General features: G+C 54.3%; 1 protein-coding gene across 1 annotated transcript; it reads right to left on the bottom strand.

Moving 5' to 3' along the window:
- Positions 1-810: 810 nt before the first annotated feature.
- TMEM151B (transmembrane protein 151B) lies at positions 811-9,383 on the bottom strand (the record flags this gene model as incomplete). Its single annotated transcript, XM_084202297.1, has 2 exons — positions 811-2,247; positions 9,291-9,383. 2 exons carry the CDS (start codon positions 9,381-9,383, stop codon positions 811-813), a joined length of 1,530 nt encoding a protein of 509 aa, XP_084058423.1.
- Positions 9,384-15,737: the final 6,354 nt, after the last annotated feature.

Raw genomic sequence — 15,737 nt, 5'->3', positions numbered from 1 at the left:
CTCCATCTGGATTTGCACATTCATCCCTTCCCTGGTGCTGCATGCCCAAACAGAAAACCCTTTACCAAGGGGATGCTGACTCACAGCTGGCACACCGAAACTTCCTAAGGAGCTGAGCACGGGATCCTCTGGAGGCAATGCCATTCCCAGCAGTGAGAAAAAAGTAACAGTCGGAGCATGGTCTAAAAAAAAAAAAGTGGGAAGGGTAGGGAATGGTGAGGGGGAAGGGGAAGAGGTGGATTCGTGGCTTTCAGCCTTTGCTCTAACCTGCTATTTAGCTCCACGTGCCTGGGTACCCATGACCTTCTGTCACAGGCAGCGACACCCTGCTCCAAGGGGCCTGCTCTCCTCCACCCTGGCAGGGGTCTCGCTCCTGTGTGGAAGCAGGGTGGGCAGGGGTGCAGCAGGGTGCTTTTTGGTGGCTGCTGGGTCCTTGGAGCATGAGCCAGCCTGGGGCTGGGAGCCAAAGCCACCCCCTCCCTGCATCAGGCCTGTTGTTTTATTCCCCCCTTTGGGTCTTGATACCATGAATTATGGTTTTGCTGTTGGTTTAGTTGTTTTTGTTTTGTTTTTTTTTTTTGCATGTGGTGATCGGTCTAGAGTTCTGTGCCATGTCAGGGGGAGCATCGGCATCCACCCCTCTGGGAGGTCAGAGCCACAGCAGGGGAAGCTTTTGCTGGCTGCCAGAGCAGGATGCCATGTCCACTCCATCCTGATGTCCTCCTGGGCTATCCCCCTTGTGCTCCTCTCCCCAAATCCTGCGCCGGCTCGGCCAGGCAACGGACAAGGAGATCTCACCGCCTTCAGCTTTCACAGTGAGGTCTCCACGCAGGACCCGTTGCGATGGAGGTGACGGTGGTCGTGGTTCAGGCAGCCTTCGTTGCGGTGTACGATGAGGACGGGGAAGTAGAGGGCATCCTGATAAGGAGGGGGGTCTTCCTCCTCCACAGTCACCTGGCTGGAGAGGCGCGTCTGCTCGGTGGGGCAGCTCTGCTCGTTCAGGCTGCCACTCCGGCTCTGCCAGAGGCAGCTGCGGCGCGAGCCGTACAAGCGGCCCAGGGAGAAGCGGCTGCTGCTGAAGGGAATCCTGGGACTGCCGTTGCAGATGCTCAGGGCACTGCGGGAGAAGATGGAGGAGCTGCTTATAGTCCTGTGGCAGCGCTCGCAGTTCTGCCGGTAGCCCCCGTAGCGGCAAGCGGAGTAGCTGGTGCAGCCGGAGAGCCCCACCAAGTCCATCAGGACCGCTTCCGAGTAGCTGGGCACCAGCTGCTGGTTGGAGCGTATGTGCCACTCCAGCTCGGTGCTGTCCACCGTGTTGACGCGGGGCATCCTCCGGCAGAAGGAGCGCTCCTCGGCCGGCGTCACCGCCACGTAATCGAACCCAAAGAGTTTTTCCACGTGGTAATGGACGTAAGAGGTGCGGTACTCATTTAGCACCCGCAGGGGCCAGGATAGGGTCAGCAGAGCTGCCACCCAGAAGACGTAGTGAGATACATACCAAGGCAGGTTGTCTGGGTCAGAAAAGGCCACCATGTATTCCTTGAAGTCCACATTTTTGAGGTGCATCCCCTCCCTGGCCTCCATGTAATCGTCTAGGCCCTCGTTCTCGGTGAAGAAGCGGGCCCGCTGGGTCAGATAGGAGTTCTCGGACTCCACGTTGGCGAAGCTGAAACACTTGGTGAAGCGGAGCCGTGTGGCCGGGTAGCTCTCCAGGTCAATGAGGTCCTTGGAGATGTCCTTGACTCCGCAGTTGGAATAATCAAACTCGGCCTCTGCCACGTGGGTGTTGACCCGCTCGTGGTACACCTGGGTGGTGGTGTAGGCGTCCCCGTTGCGGTAGCGGGTGACCTGCCGGGTCCTGCGGACGTAGTGGTAGCTGATGGCCTTCCACCAGATGCAGGGGGTGGCCTGCTGCATCCGCTGCACGCGCTCGTGCACGCTCTCCACGTCCACCTTGTACTGCAGCTCGTTGCGCGTGTAGCAGTGCCAGCACTCCACCAGGTACACCACGTAGAGCATCACCAGGAAAGCCAAGGGGATGTAGACGTAGCCGTTGGAGCAGGGGCTGTCATGGTACATCATGGACTTGCCCTTGTAAGCGCTGTCAAAGGTCAGCCGGGTCACCTTGGTGACGTGGCACCAGGTCATGGCTCCCATGCAGCCATACATGAGGAGGGACAGCAGCAGGCATTTCCAGTGGGACTCTCGGCACAGGGACTTGCTGAGAGACTGCTTCACTGGCCGCTGCTGCTCCGGGGGACCGGGGAGAAGGAGAGAGAAAACAAGAGAGGAGTCAGCAGGCTGCAGCGGCAGGGGAAGGGGAGCAGGCAGCAGGGCGCTGTGGCAGCACCCATAGCTCTGTGAACAGAGACCAAACAGCAGATGCCACGGGGCTCCTGGCCTCAGCGGGATCTCTGACAGAATGACAGTCATGCAGTGCAGGCAACTATCACCCCCACCTCCATTCCTGGTGCTCTGCCCCTCCCTGGGAGACAGACAGAGCCCAGCTGGACATGGGAGAGAAAGGCAAAGGACAACTTTGTCAGCCGCACCCTGAGCATCCCCCTTCTCCAACAGGGATTAAACCCTACCCTACCATTGCCACTTCCCAGGGAGAGCTATTGGAGCACAAGATGAGAGTCTGGGTGATCTCCTCCACATTCCTCAGCTTTGCACCCACCCCACCAGCACAGGCAGCTCTAACTGATGTCATCCCACCTGAACCCCTCACCACAGCTCATGCCATGCACACGAGCCTCTCCTCCACTTCCCAGTAATGACCAAGAGCAACATTCCAATTCCTCCAGCAGGGCGGCACAAGCTGCCTGGAGTGCCTGTAAGATGGAGAAACAGACCTTCTGCAGCTGGGAAGGTCTGTGTTTGGTAATGACAATTCCCACTACAACACTTGGAAGCCTAAGGAGCTCTGAAGTGCTTCTCGAGTGCTTTATAAACCACACCAACGAGAAAGTACTTTTCCACTATTAAAATGGAGCTACCCGTGGTAGAAGAGAAAGCAAATATGGAGGAACATCCTATAAAGTGTTCAGGCTGGAAGGGAGGAGCATCCTACCAATCTGCAGCAGCAAGGAGGGCAAGAGGCCACTCACAGCTGCTGGCAAATGTGCCTGCTTGTACTGGGATTCAGATGTGACAGTCCACACTTCTGAAAAAACTGCTCTTAGGTCTTTTATGGTAACGAAAAGGCAGAACTTCAGCAACACAATTTTTTAAAGGGATTGCACTGGTGCCTTTACCACAGTACAGTGCAGGGTTTCACACAGACCCATGAAAAAAACTTGGCTAAGGAAACCTCTGTCACTCTGCAACACTCTGAAGTCTCAAATATTGATCCATGGTCTGTGAGATCTGACATCATCCTACCCAAAGAAAGAACAGACAAAGTGACTATTTGCTTTCTTATACAGAAGATTTTGTCCAGCAATCTCCAAATGTGCAACCTGAGAGAGGGGGTAAAGAACCCCAGCCTTGTGCAGATGCCACCAAATTCACTCAGAGGCTTCAAGCTTTGCTCTCCCTCTGCACCTGCAGGCAGCAGCAGCTCCTGAGCCCACCTCTGCTGTGGTAGGGGCCCACACCAGCTGTAATGACAGTGCTCACAGCACTGCAGTCCAAGCCTGGCTCCATTCTTCTCCACTCCTGAGCACGCGGAGCTGGAGAGGTCTCTCATCCAGGAATCCCAAACAACTGAATGGGCTCACACTGCTAGGAAGCAGGAGGGGCACTTTCACTCTGGTATGGAAACGAAAATTAAAGCAAGAACCAGAAATCACAAGGGCACTGGCAGGTCTAGGGACAGACCTGGGCCTCTTCTTTCGTTTAAGAAATGATCTTGCCCTTCTGAAGAGCCCCTCATTCCTGGCTTGGTACTCTAGAGTCCCACAGGCCAATCTTTCCTCCCCACTCTTGTCAAAGCCTGCCAGTGGGACTTTTGTCACTGCACTCAGGGATCCTGCCCAAATCTCCAACAGAGGTTTCCCTCCTAGAGGCACAGAGCTCTCCTGCCTGCCCACCCCAACAGCCAGCCCATGATGAGCAGAGCAGGCAGCACATCCAGAGAAACCACTGCTGGCAAGGGGAATGGTGGTACATCCCACTGGCACTCCCAGCCATCAGTAATGCTGAGCTCCTCTCTTTGAAGCCACTAGCTGAGAGCAGGACCTGGAGACAGACAGACAGACAGACAGAGCCCAGGGCTGGCAGGTGGGGTGGTGCTGGCCTGCAGGCAACTCAGAGAGGTGCAGGGTGGCACTGCTGGCACGGACACATGTGCAGCCCAGTCTTCCCAGCGCAACTGACCACTGCAGCAGCCTCATGGGGCAAGGAGGCAAGCCCAGGCAAGAGAAAAGGGAATGAGGAGAAGAAAGGGGGGGCTTTCAGGAGGCAGAGCTGCCTGAGCTGTGCTCTCCCTCCTGAGAAAAATGCTGCAGTTACAAGAGCCTGCTTGGACCCCTCTGTCTTTGCTTGGTCGCAGCACGGCTCTCCCATGCTGGAATACTGTACCACTGCCCAGACAGCTAAAGGCTTCCTCTCTCACTGCTGCCCTCTGCGTTGCAGGCTTTCCCTGGCAGCGGCAGCTCTGACTGTGAGGATCTAAAGGAGCAGCTCAGCCAAAGGAGGAGCATGGGGAGGGTCTGAACAGGGCCCTTGGAGTGGTACATGCCAAACCTGGGGTGTCTGTGGGGTGTGAATGCTGAGAAACAGCACCTTGCTTAGGAGGCAGATATGCAAACAGAGCACAAGGAATAAAGCAAAGCATCCAGGTCATTCATTTGCCAGCTGGGGAAGGGGCACCAGAATGACAGGTCCTTGGATACATCTGTCTCAGAAAAGCAAATTCCACCTCCTAGTCAGTCCCCAGCCCCTGACACTCTGCACTGCCTGTGTCGCAGGAGAAGGGAGATGCTGGCTGCCGCCCTGCAGAGATGTAGGCAAGCCCCACTGCGGTTACCCACCCAGGGCAGGGAGCACGATGCAGCCCAGGCTTGGTTCCAGGAACTGTGTTAGCAGGGCTCTAGTCCACGCATTAGTCTCCTCCTAGGACTACGCAGTATTTAGGTACTGCAGCGCTTTTACAGGGTCACACTAACCCCTGCTGTAAAGTGTTTACAACCCAGCCTTGTCCTAGGCTTTTGAGGCAAAACACAGACACCTCGGCTGCTCTGGTGGGGGCTCCAAAAGCTGATCAAGTGACGGGATACAGCCACAGCAGAGACAGAGGAGGAGCCAGATGCAGAGTCTAATCCCAGTAGGAACTGCAGCATCCCTGCTCCTCTCCCAGGCTGCAAAGGGCTCACAGGAGCAAACAAGCAGCTCCACAGATTCCTCCGCAGAAGCAGCTGAATAAGATTGTCTCCTTGAGCTCTTAACCAGCCTTGGGTAAGTCCAGCATAGCAAACAAGCAGATGAAAAAGCCGGGGAAAGAGAAATCTGTCTCAGAACAGCGTCACTAGGAGGAGAGCAGGCACTGATATAAATGCCATCGTCATCTGCCCGCTGCAGTCTGATGGAATGAGGCAGAAGACTTGCCCTACTTCACTGCAAACAGGGTTTCCCTCCATCACTGGAGCCTCCCTCACTGCTCAGGCTCCAGCACTGGAGAGTGGTAAGCAAATCTGCTATTGCAGGTGCGCTGGAACATCTCTGCAGAGCTAGGGGGTAAGGCTGGCCATAGCTTAGCCAAACCTGTCGTGGGATCCCAACCAGCTCCCTTCCCTGTGCTTCAGTTCACCTCATGGAACACATGGGGCAACCCTTAGCAGGTGCTGAGACACACCTTGGGAAAGGCAAGGGGTAGGCTGCTGCTTGGGCCTCCCCTCCCTGCTGCGTGGCACTGGCCTCTGACACTGCTCCTGAAGTGGGCAGAGATGGAGGCCCACACCTGCAGCTGCTGCTCGGGATGCGTGGGGAGGGATGGAGGGGATGGAGTGAGGGGATGACTCACAAGCAGCCATGAAGCAAAAGAGACACCCACAATGCACAGGGCAGAGGCAGTAGAAGAGGGGACCTCCAACACTGCTTGCACTAAACTCCTCTGAGGTCTGGGGGATGCTCTTTAAAAAAAACAGCCTCAAGGGGACAAACCTGCCCAGCACGTCAGTGGCCAAGCACATGGGTCAAAATCCCTTAATCACCCCTGCAACCTTGACCCTGCAACTTTGAATACTATAACCCATCAAGATCTTCAAGCTACTCCCAGTAGCAGCCTGGCCCTGGCCCCATCCACTGTCCCCCTTTTTAACAAATGTTTCCATGTCATTACCTCCCATGCCTCTCACCTGCCTCTCCCTGCAGAGACCTCTGTGAAATCTCTGATTCACCTCTGGATTGCTAAATCTTCATATTTCGAGACAGCCTGGGGTTCAGAGGGCTAGGTGTCCTAGAGACAGCTCTCTAGAGGGCTGAAAAAACCCAAAACCCAAAAAAAGCCCCCAGAGCAGCAGCCTGAAGGGCCCAGGTAGCTCCCGAGTGCCAGGTGGTGGCAGCAGCCTGCAGGGGACTCCAGAGGGACTCCTGAGCATCAGTTTCCATGGCTCTTCCCCAGGATTCACTTACATCATGCAAGAAATGAATAAGCCCTGATTCCTTTGACCTCAAATCCCCAGAAAAAGGGAGTTAGGGAGGATCCAGTCATTTCTAGGAATTACCCCTGTCTTCAAAGGCTCTGGACAAACATTGACAACTCCTGGCCAGGATGGTCCCAGCAAATACCCACATCACACACCCCATACCTACAGCCCAGGAACTACCTGCCTACAAGAAAGAGGTGGCTCAGTCCCAGGCTGGCAGGGTTGCCAACTGCAGAGGACAGAGGAAGGCTGAGCATCGACAAGCCAGGGAATCCTGCCAGCAGTCAGCTCCTGCAGCGCTACCAAGGTCTCCATTTTACACAGCAGCTTGGAGGAGGACTGGTTCCTTCCATCAGATCCCTCCTGAGCAGCAGGACAAGTTTTTGCTTGTTCCCAGGCTGAAGAGCTTGTCCCTTGGCATCTCCTACCCTCCAAGTATGCACTGATGAGTGAAATTCTGTTCACCACCACTAAGTGTGGGTGTAGGCATGTGATGCCAAGATGGAACAAGGGCTCAGTCAGCTCTGGCTAGTAGCTCTTGCTACTTGCCTTGCTGAGACAAGATGAGAAGCACCTGAAGCCCTGCCTGGCTCCTAGACAGCAACCTGAGATATCAAGATGAAACACCTTCAAACAGGACAAGGCAAGTTTCCCATTTTCCAGACATCTCCTCTGGCTTCCCACTCACCCTGGCCAATGGACCCTGACATGTGGGATTGAGCCACACTGCGGGGACACTCAGCAATGCTGGCACCAGCAGCTGGTTCTGATGGAAACGAGGACATTGCACAGCCCATACAGCATTACATAGGCACTAGAGGGGAGGAGGAACATTCTCCCCTCCTGATAGTTCTAGAGACAAGAGGATTGCACTAGGTCGGTCCATGAATCCAAGCTCACCACTAAAGTCTCTCCTCATTGCATCAGATGAGACACCAGCAAGCATGGCACCATCATGAGAGGCTGCAGCTTCCCTCTCCTCCACCAGCTGCTTCGTGCAAGTCTGTGATAGCTTCTGGCCACAAGAAGGACGCCCTTAGCCTAAACAGAGCAGGTCATGGACTACAGCCCTTCTGCCTGCTCCCATGGAGTATTATACTGACACACGAGTTGGCAGCCACCACAGACTTACTGAAGCCCGGACAATCTCATAATCCCTGCGAGCCAGGGGGCACTGTAGGTGAGGGAAACTCGTCTGAGCACTGCCCCTGCTACACTTCTTTCACCCAAACTGGCTCTTGCTCTGGCACCTCTGAAAAGCCTGTGCTGTCTAGAAAGTAGAACCAGCCCTGCCAGAGCACCGGCAGTAAGAGACCACATTGCAGCAGGGCACGAGCACGTCCTCCCTCACAAGAAAAAAGCACCTCACAGTTTGGCTACCCTCGTCAGGATCTGTTTGAAGAGCTGGGCTCAGATCATCAGGAGTTGTTGAATGCAGGCAGGAAGAGAGGAACAGACACAGAGCATACAGCATTTGTACAGCTTCACAGTCCTTGAACTTCAGCATTCCTCTCCTGCAATTATTTCTATCTAAATATAAGTCTGTATATATAGAATAACCGTGCATGGGCATGCATGCTCTGCCCAAGCCAAGGAGGCAGAGAATACCAGGATTATGCAGCACTCACAAACTGCAGCTCCTCATCAGCAGAAGGGGAAGTGATGCACCAGCTTCTGAATACCCCCCAAGCTGCCCTTTGAGCTATGGTCTCACCAGACAGGGCAGCCTACAACCTGCAGGAGAACACTGCTCTTCCTACATTGCCTAGTAGCCCTCCATGGGTCAGCATCCCCATGGCATAAAGTGAATCTCACCAGTCAGTGCAGTTGCCTTCTCTCTTCTTGGGAAGCCCAAGCTGCAAGCAGGATCTGTAGAGGCAGACAAAAGGGCTGGCACTCCTGCCTCCCGGTGGTGCTCCCAAGGCACAGGGCACCCTGCTCTTGACCCTTTCTGGCATCTGCTGCCTGGACTCCAGAAAAGTCATCTGCTGAGGGAGACTGCAGCACACCTGGAGGCAAGGCTGTGCTGGTACCTGACCTGCCCCAGTCTGCACCTTCCACTTCTCTAGCTGGGAGCAGCCGCCAGCAACAGCCCCTGGCTTTGCCATGTCCCCAAGCCCTCTACCCTGCTGCCCACCGCGTCCTGCCTCACAGTGACCCAGGCAGCTGTGCCACATCCTGGATGCCCCCAGAAGCCAGCGCACAGCAAGGAGGGGGTCTCCACGTCCACTTCTCCCAGGCATAACAAGCTCTGCCCGCGGCTGTAAGCCTAAACGGTGCCCCGCGCTTCTCGTTTCTGATTTTTCCCCTTCCTCCTCCATCCCGGCCACTCCAGCTCCGGCCCCCGCTCCGGACGGCGCTGGCTGCTCCCTGCTTTCCATCCCCGGAGGCTCCGCAGCGATGCCCAGGTGACTGGCGAGCGATGGAGAAGAGGCGCACCGGGGCAGCCCATCGGCGGCGCGGACCGACGGCTGGCTATCCCGGCCCCCCAAACCCCCCGTGCCCCCCCGCCCCGCCGGCCCGCATCGCATCCCCGGGGCCGGAGCGGGGCGAGAGGGGCTCCCAGCGAGCGGCTCCGCACTTGTGCGGGCAAAGCCCGGCCCGGGGGGCGGTCAGCGACCGCGCCATGCAAAGCGCCCAAAAAGGGGAGGAAGGGTGGTAGGGGGCAGCCCCGGGCCGGGGGGCGGCCGCTCTGCTCACCTCCTCTCTGGCCCCCTCCGCCTCCTCCTCCGGAGGCACCGGCGTGCTGCTGCCTCCCTCGCTGGCGGCGGCCGCCGAGGCCGGGGGGGACATGGCGGCGGGGGCGCCCCGCTGGCGGTGCCTGCGGGCTGGGCAGCCGCATTATCCCGCCCGCCGCCGGGCGCTGCCTCGCCGGTCGCCGGGCGGGCGGCGGGGCGGCGCGGCGGGCGGGCGGCGCGGCGGCATCGCCCCCAGCCGCGGCTCGGCGGCAGCGCTGGCCGCCCGCCGGCCCCGGCCCCGGCCCCGCCGCAGCGCAGCGCCGCTACACGCGGCGGAGGGCGGGCAGAGCCGCGGTGGGAGGGCCGCGACGGAGGCGGGGGGAACGGCACGGGGATGGGATGGGATGGGATGGGATGGGATGGGATGGGATGGGATGGGATGGGATGGGATGGGATGGGATGGGATGGGATGGGATGGGATGGGATGGGATGGGATGGGATGGGATGGGATGGGATGGGATGGGATCCACGGCTGCCCGAGCGGAGCGGCGGGTGACCTTGAGGCGCCGGCCGGCAGCGGAGAGGGAGGGAGCCCGGTGCAGAAGCCCCTCCCGAGCCCCACCGGGAGCGGAGCTGTCGCCCGGCGCTGTCGGGGAAAGCTCCTGCTCTCAGCCGCGCCGAGGGGTCGTGAGGCTGTCTTCGGTTCCCAGCTGGACAGCTGATGAAGAGGTGAGGGGTCCCGTGGGTTTTCCTTCCCTCCGGAAGAAGCGGGAGAACCGGGAGCACTTTGCATGTGCCCCGTCTGCTTTTCTAATCTGTGGGCACCCCAGCTGGTCGGGGGAAGTGGGGTAGTGCTGACCGTCAGTGCTGATGCTGGCACTCACAGAAAACCTTAGGTTGGGCAGGATCTTCCCTGCTGTGATCTGCACCGGGCCCAAAGGTTCTCAGCTAGCTATTGCAGAGCCAACTGCAGCTTATCTCTCTGCAGCTCACATGCTTGGTTACAGGGATGAGTGGAAAGTCTCTTCAGACCCTCAACCTAAACTCACAAGGGGGACACACACAGAGTTTGGGACGGATCCGTACATGTCAAGATCTGGATATTGCAGGTACAGCCCAGCTTCCTTGGCAGTCAGGAAATCAGGTGTTTCTGCAGGTGCTTCCCCAGATCCAAACTGGGGAAAAGCATAAGCTGCAGAATTTGCTGGAAACTTCTCTTTTTCTGAGCTCTGAGGCTCAGCCTTGGCGATGGGATGATTGGCGCGCCCTTGCCCACTGTTGCCTGGGATGAGGAAGGAACAGTGTGTAGGCCTGATGGTCTCACTCAAGGAGATGCATCCGAGGGGAACTGCCAACCCCTGCTTCTTATGGGAATAGATGTGATGGCCGGGGGTGCTGCTGAAGGAGCTCATCTTCAAAAGAGGCTGGGGATGTGTTTCCTCTCGCCTTTCCCCTGTTTCCATGGGAACAGCAGCAAGCAGGAGCAGCCTGCTTGGAATTTCACTGCCTACTGCTCAGACACCCCCTGCCCAATCATCCCAGCAGACTTTGGCTCTTGAGGGTTTCAGACCCACCCTCATGTGATGGATCCCATGCTCCGAGGAGAGCTCACCCATGGATGAGTGTCATGGCAGAGCAAGGCAAAGAGGCACAAGCCCAGAGCTGCCACAATTCCTGTAGCAGCATGTTATTCCATGCACACTAATAGACAGTTGAAAATAATTTGCATTCCCATATGCATTTTTGCTTTTTATAGGATGTGACCTCAGCTAGACCAAAAAGTGCCTGAGGGATGATCGCCCTCCAGGAACAGCACTGGTTTTAGCTCAAATAAGGGAAAATCACACAAAAAGAGCAAAGCAGAAGAGTGAAGAGGGGGAAAAAGTGGTACAAGTTTATGCCTTTGCATTTAATAGCCCATGGTGTCTTTCTCTCCAAGGAATTTGTCCATTTACTTTTGAATTTGTTTTGATTTTGGACTTGTAGATGCTTCATGCATTCTGTGTCAAGGAGTTTCACAGCACACCCACAGACTCAAGGAGCTTCCTTTGATGTGCCCATCCTGGGCTTTTTATCCACTAGGACTATCCCTTGGGAAGCAGGCTGCTGCCACTCTTATGGAGCTACCCACAGTGCAATTTATCCTCCACTGGTGGAGTCAGTGGCTACTGGTGAGCCAGAGGCAGAGTTTTTTGTGTCAGGCATCTTTGAAACTGGTCCTGGCAGCATATCTTGGAGACAACACTGTCAAGCACATCACCAGCTGTGCTATTTTTGAGATGAGGTGGCACAAAAGAGGTTGTGTGCCCTGCTTTGTCTGAACTGGAGTTGTATAAGTTCTCAGCCACTTTCTGAGGAAAACAGGCACGTGGCAGATTTAGACCCTCGGGCAGGTACCCAAAGGCATGGCACATACTGTGCAGCAAAGGGCACAGGACTCCCAGGAATGGGAGAAATAAGAGTATATATGATGCTTAGGCCTTTCAAAAACTAAAGCAGGATGGACAGCATCCAAGATTGTGTTCTGTGTCATGATCACAGGGAGGACCCAGAAGTTGTAATTACAACACACTGCCTGATCCACTCAACCCTTCTTTTCTTGAGGGCAAGAGAAAAAAATTTGTGACATTTCTCTCCGGTTATTCCTGTAGGTTTCAGGATGCTCTAGTGGAAAATCATGCTGAAGAGCGGGATATTTCTGGGATGGAGGAGGCCTTTCTGATGTGACAAAATGGTTGAAAGAAGCAGGGAGGCTTTTAAGAAGACACAGCAACTGAAGTAGAGGTGGAGCCCTTACCAATAGGTTTGTTCTCCAGAAACCCCATATCTACCACCCTGCAGAGACATTCATATCTGTTCCAAGCAGGCATAAAGCATGACATCATATTAGCAGGATTCGTTCACTTTCCATAATGCATCAAACCGCAAAAGGTCTCCCTCTCCTGTCTCTGGTAGTTACAGAAAATAGCCTTTTAGCTCCTGCTTAAATATGTTATTAGTTCTTACCCATGCAGCAAATTTGCATTCAATTTCTAGAAAAAAACTTGATGGAGGCTGCATTTTAAACCAGATGGCCATAGATAACCTATCCTTGTGCTGGTACGTGTAGCCTAAATATAAAAATGGATTTTACAGCATCATATAGATATATATATCATTGTGTTTAGCTTTATTTTTTCCAACAGACCAAGTGTGATCAAGACTCAGTCTTTTGTTCCAAAGCAATCGATGTTTCCTAGCGGTGTGCTGCTTTTTGTCTCTTAAGAAGATGCGTGGCAGAGAATCCCCTCGTGTTAGGATGCAGGATTTTCTATGCTCAGAAATTAATGCCTATTCAATTTAGAAATTTCAAGGATACTTTGTGCTGGCTGCTTGAGCCTTCCAGAATGTGTCACTCCAATTAAATTACTCCTTATTAATGCAACAAGGGGAGTGCGGGTGAAGGAATGCGCCTCTTGCTCCAGTTAACAACATCCCTTTGCCGCTGCTGGTCAGTGGTGTAGACTGTCTGAGTTACACCTACCTCTGCAAGCTTTGTTCTCAAGGAAATATGTGCCATTAGTTGTGTTTTCATCTGCTGTGCTCAGACTTCATGTCTGCTGGGAGGACATTCAGGTGTGCTTTTCTTATTGTGGGAAGGAAACCCCCAGGGGTCATTAATTGGTGACTGGGGAGCTCATTTCTGTTCAGCTTCAGTAGCAGGGGTACACATCACAACTGCAGTCCCCAAACACTCAAAATCTCAAACCTCACAAAGTAGGTGGGTTTGTGGCTGCCGCTCTGGGGCACATTTCACTGAATAGAATTGCTGTCATTGAAAAGTCTTTGATCCCCACTCTGATCCTTTCTTTTCCAACAGGCTGCCTGTATACAGTTTGTTTGTTTTCCATCCAGCCTCATGAGAGTCTATTTTGTCATCATCACAGCTTTTGTGAGGCTCCACAGAGGTTTCTGGGTCAGGTTAAATCACTTTCCTCTCTGCAGTAGCCCAGCAGGATACCCAGGGCCCTCCCTCACATCCCCCCTAGAAATGAAAAGCGGATTCAGCACTGCCCAGATGCTGTTTGACAGTCCTCAGGACATTTTGTCCAATATAGCTCCAGAGCAGCAGCAACCGCCCCAAGTGCCTGGAAACTGAGCCAAATCCTCCCTTGCCAAATGCTTTGTTCACACTTAAATTTTTGGCCCATCACCCCCAGAAAGGAATAAACTACAGAAACTAATGGCTCAGGGAATTTAGTCTATTTCTAGTCCCAGGAGTCACCTCCCTAAAAGCAGAAAACAGGTTTCTGTTGCAGTTTGCCTTCCCCACACTGAAAGGTAGAAGTTGACTTGCCCTGACCTGGAGAAGCATCCCTGTTCCACCAAGCTCTCCCCATGGACCTGTTGCTGTTCTAGGGAAGGGGCTAAAACCCTCTGCATGCTTAGGGGTCATTGTATAGGCCAGGTCTGTCAGTCTGGCCACGGTCCTGGGGAATGGCTGTAATCCTACTTTCTGTATGCCCCATCACCTGGGCAATAAAGACTTGGTCATCATTTTTTCATGGTGTCAAAACTGCTCTGTCCAATGGGATGGCCTAAGCTGCTCCTGCTCAGTACCTGAATATTTCAAACAGCTCCCTCACCCCCACCTCCCCTCCCTGCCACCCTGCTCACCCCTCTCTCCCAGTCCCTGCTTGGGCTCCTCACTTGTTTTCAGTAGTGTGGCTCCACCAGGCCTGTTCCCAACTCACTCTGATGCAAGTGTGGAGAGACACAAGCCCTAATTGAGTCTGGCAGCTGGGAGGTTTAACTCTCCTGAGAGCAGAGCCAAGCTTGCATGAGCAATACCTAGCCACTTGGAGCACTGCTAGGAGACAAGGTCTGGGCTAGTGGGGGTGCAAGGCTGCAGTGAGGGGCTGAGGTGACGCAGAAGGCAGCTCAAGCAGAATCAACTCAAAAATGAAAGTTAACCCATCCTCCCTTCTACCAGCCATCAGGTCCAGTGCAGCAATGCTGAAGCCCAGGAGCAGCACTGGCAGCATGTGTCCTGTGCTCTCTGGCAAGGTGAGCTGAGGGATGCTTGGGTGGGTTGAGGTTTTTGTTTTGTCTTGGGTAGTCTCTGCCAGATGAACTGTACTTAGAGAGTCATGAATAAATGATAGCCCGGTGATGGAGCACTGTCTTCCACAGCTATTCCATGGGGAGGGAGGAGCGTTCTTCATTAGAGTGATGTGGCCAGACAGAGGTTATCAGAGCCACCCTCTGAAGTGAGTCTGTCTCCTCACCAGCTATAAAGAGAGCCCCAGGTGACAAGATTTCTCACCTAGGGCACAGTTTCACCATCTATTTAAGCATGGTTTTATTATCAGTTCTCCAAGACCATCTGCCACTCCCTCCCCATTCATAAGCACATCTGTCATCTCCTTTGGGAGAGCTCTGAGCACACACACACACATAAATACATAGCAAGTCCTATCAGCTGTGCATTTTCCCAGATGGAAGCAGAGAGCATTGCTGCAGCAGCCACCAGGCTGATAGGAATTACACAAGAGAGATATAATTTAGAATGAAGTTTTGTTAAAATATCTAGGGGTTTTGTTCATTCACTTTGTAAGGTCGAGGATTTTCAGTGCACCTTTATACCAATCACTTTCTGTTTGTGGAAGTGAATGCTGAGAGGGGAGGGAGTGAAGTGTGATCCCCATTCAAGGGATTAACTAATCCTCTTGTCCAACTTCCTACACATCATACACATAGTGAACAACAGAAGGAGGCAGAAACTTCCCTGTTCACTGGGACTCTGAGCAACAGTGGGAATCTTCTCAGGAAGGGCGTTAGCTGGGCAGCTTGCCGACCACCTACCACATGTGGACAAACCTGATCTGCTCCGGGTTGTGTCACCACAATGGCATGATGGCTCCCATACATTCCAGGAGTGCACAATGGAAGTATGAGAGGCATCCAACAGACTGCAAGGAGAAAAATTCCGGCTGGAAATAATCCCATATTAAAAAAGCAAGCAGATGCCCAGAGCAGCATCTCTGAAGCGATTCAAAGTGACCCTGCGACTTCAGCCTGACTCACCAGGAGAGGGCAGCCAGTGCTTTCTGGGCTGACTACCCCAGAAAATGGGTACCCGAGGAGGACCTGCATTGTGCATTGCTCTGTTGGAAAGCTTGGCCTTGCTTCTGGGCGCAGAATCTCGAAAAGTCATGTTCCTCCTTTCCTTTATTGGGGCAGAAAGTGAAGCGACCCAGTTTGGTGTACTACAGAACTGATTTGCTGTCAGATATGTGAAACCACAGTCAGAGCAGAGAGTCTGCTGTCTTTCCTGCAACTTCCATCCTCTTCCAGGGCTTCTGTTTCCCTTGAATGCCCAGCTCACAGGCTGAGCTCTCTGAGCTGGAGCTGGAGCTCCAGACAGAGGTCCAGGTTGTTGCTTGGGGGGTGCCAGCAACATCTCTGGTGGGGAGAATGCAGAAAGAGC

Source organism: Fringilla coelebs, assembly GCF_963513975.1.
Source record: "Fringilla coelebs genome assembly, chromosome: 3".
In the NCBI taxonomy this organism is placed as follows: Eukaryota; Metazoa; Chordata; class Aves; order Passeriformes; family Fringillidae; genus Fringilla; species Fringilla coelebs.
This window is presented reverse-complemented; position numbering and strand designations above follow the sequence as displayed.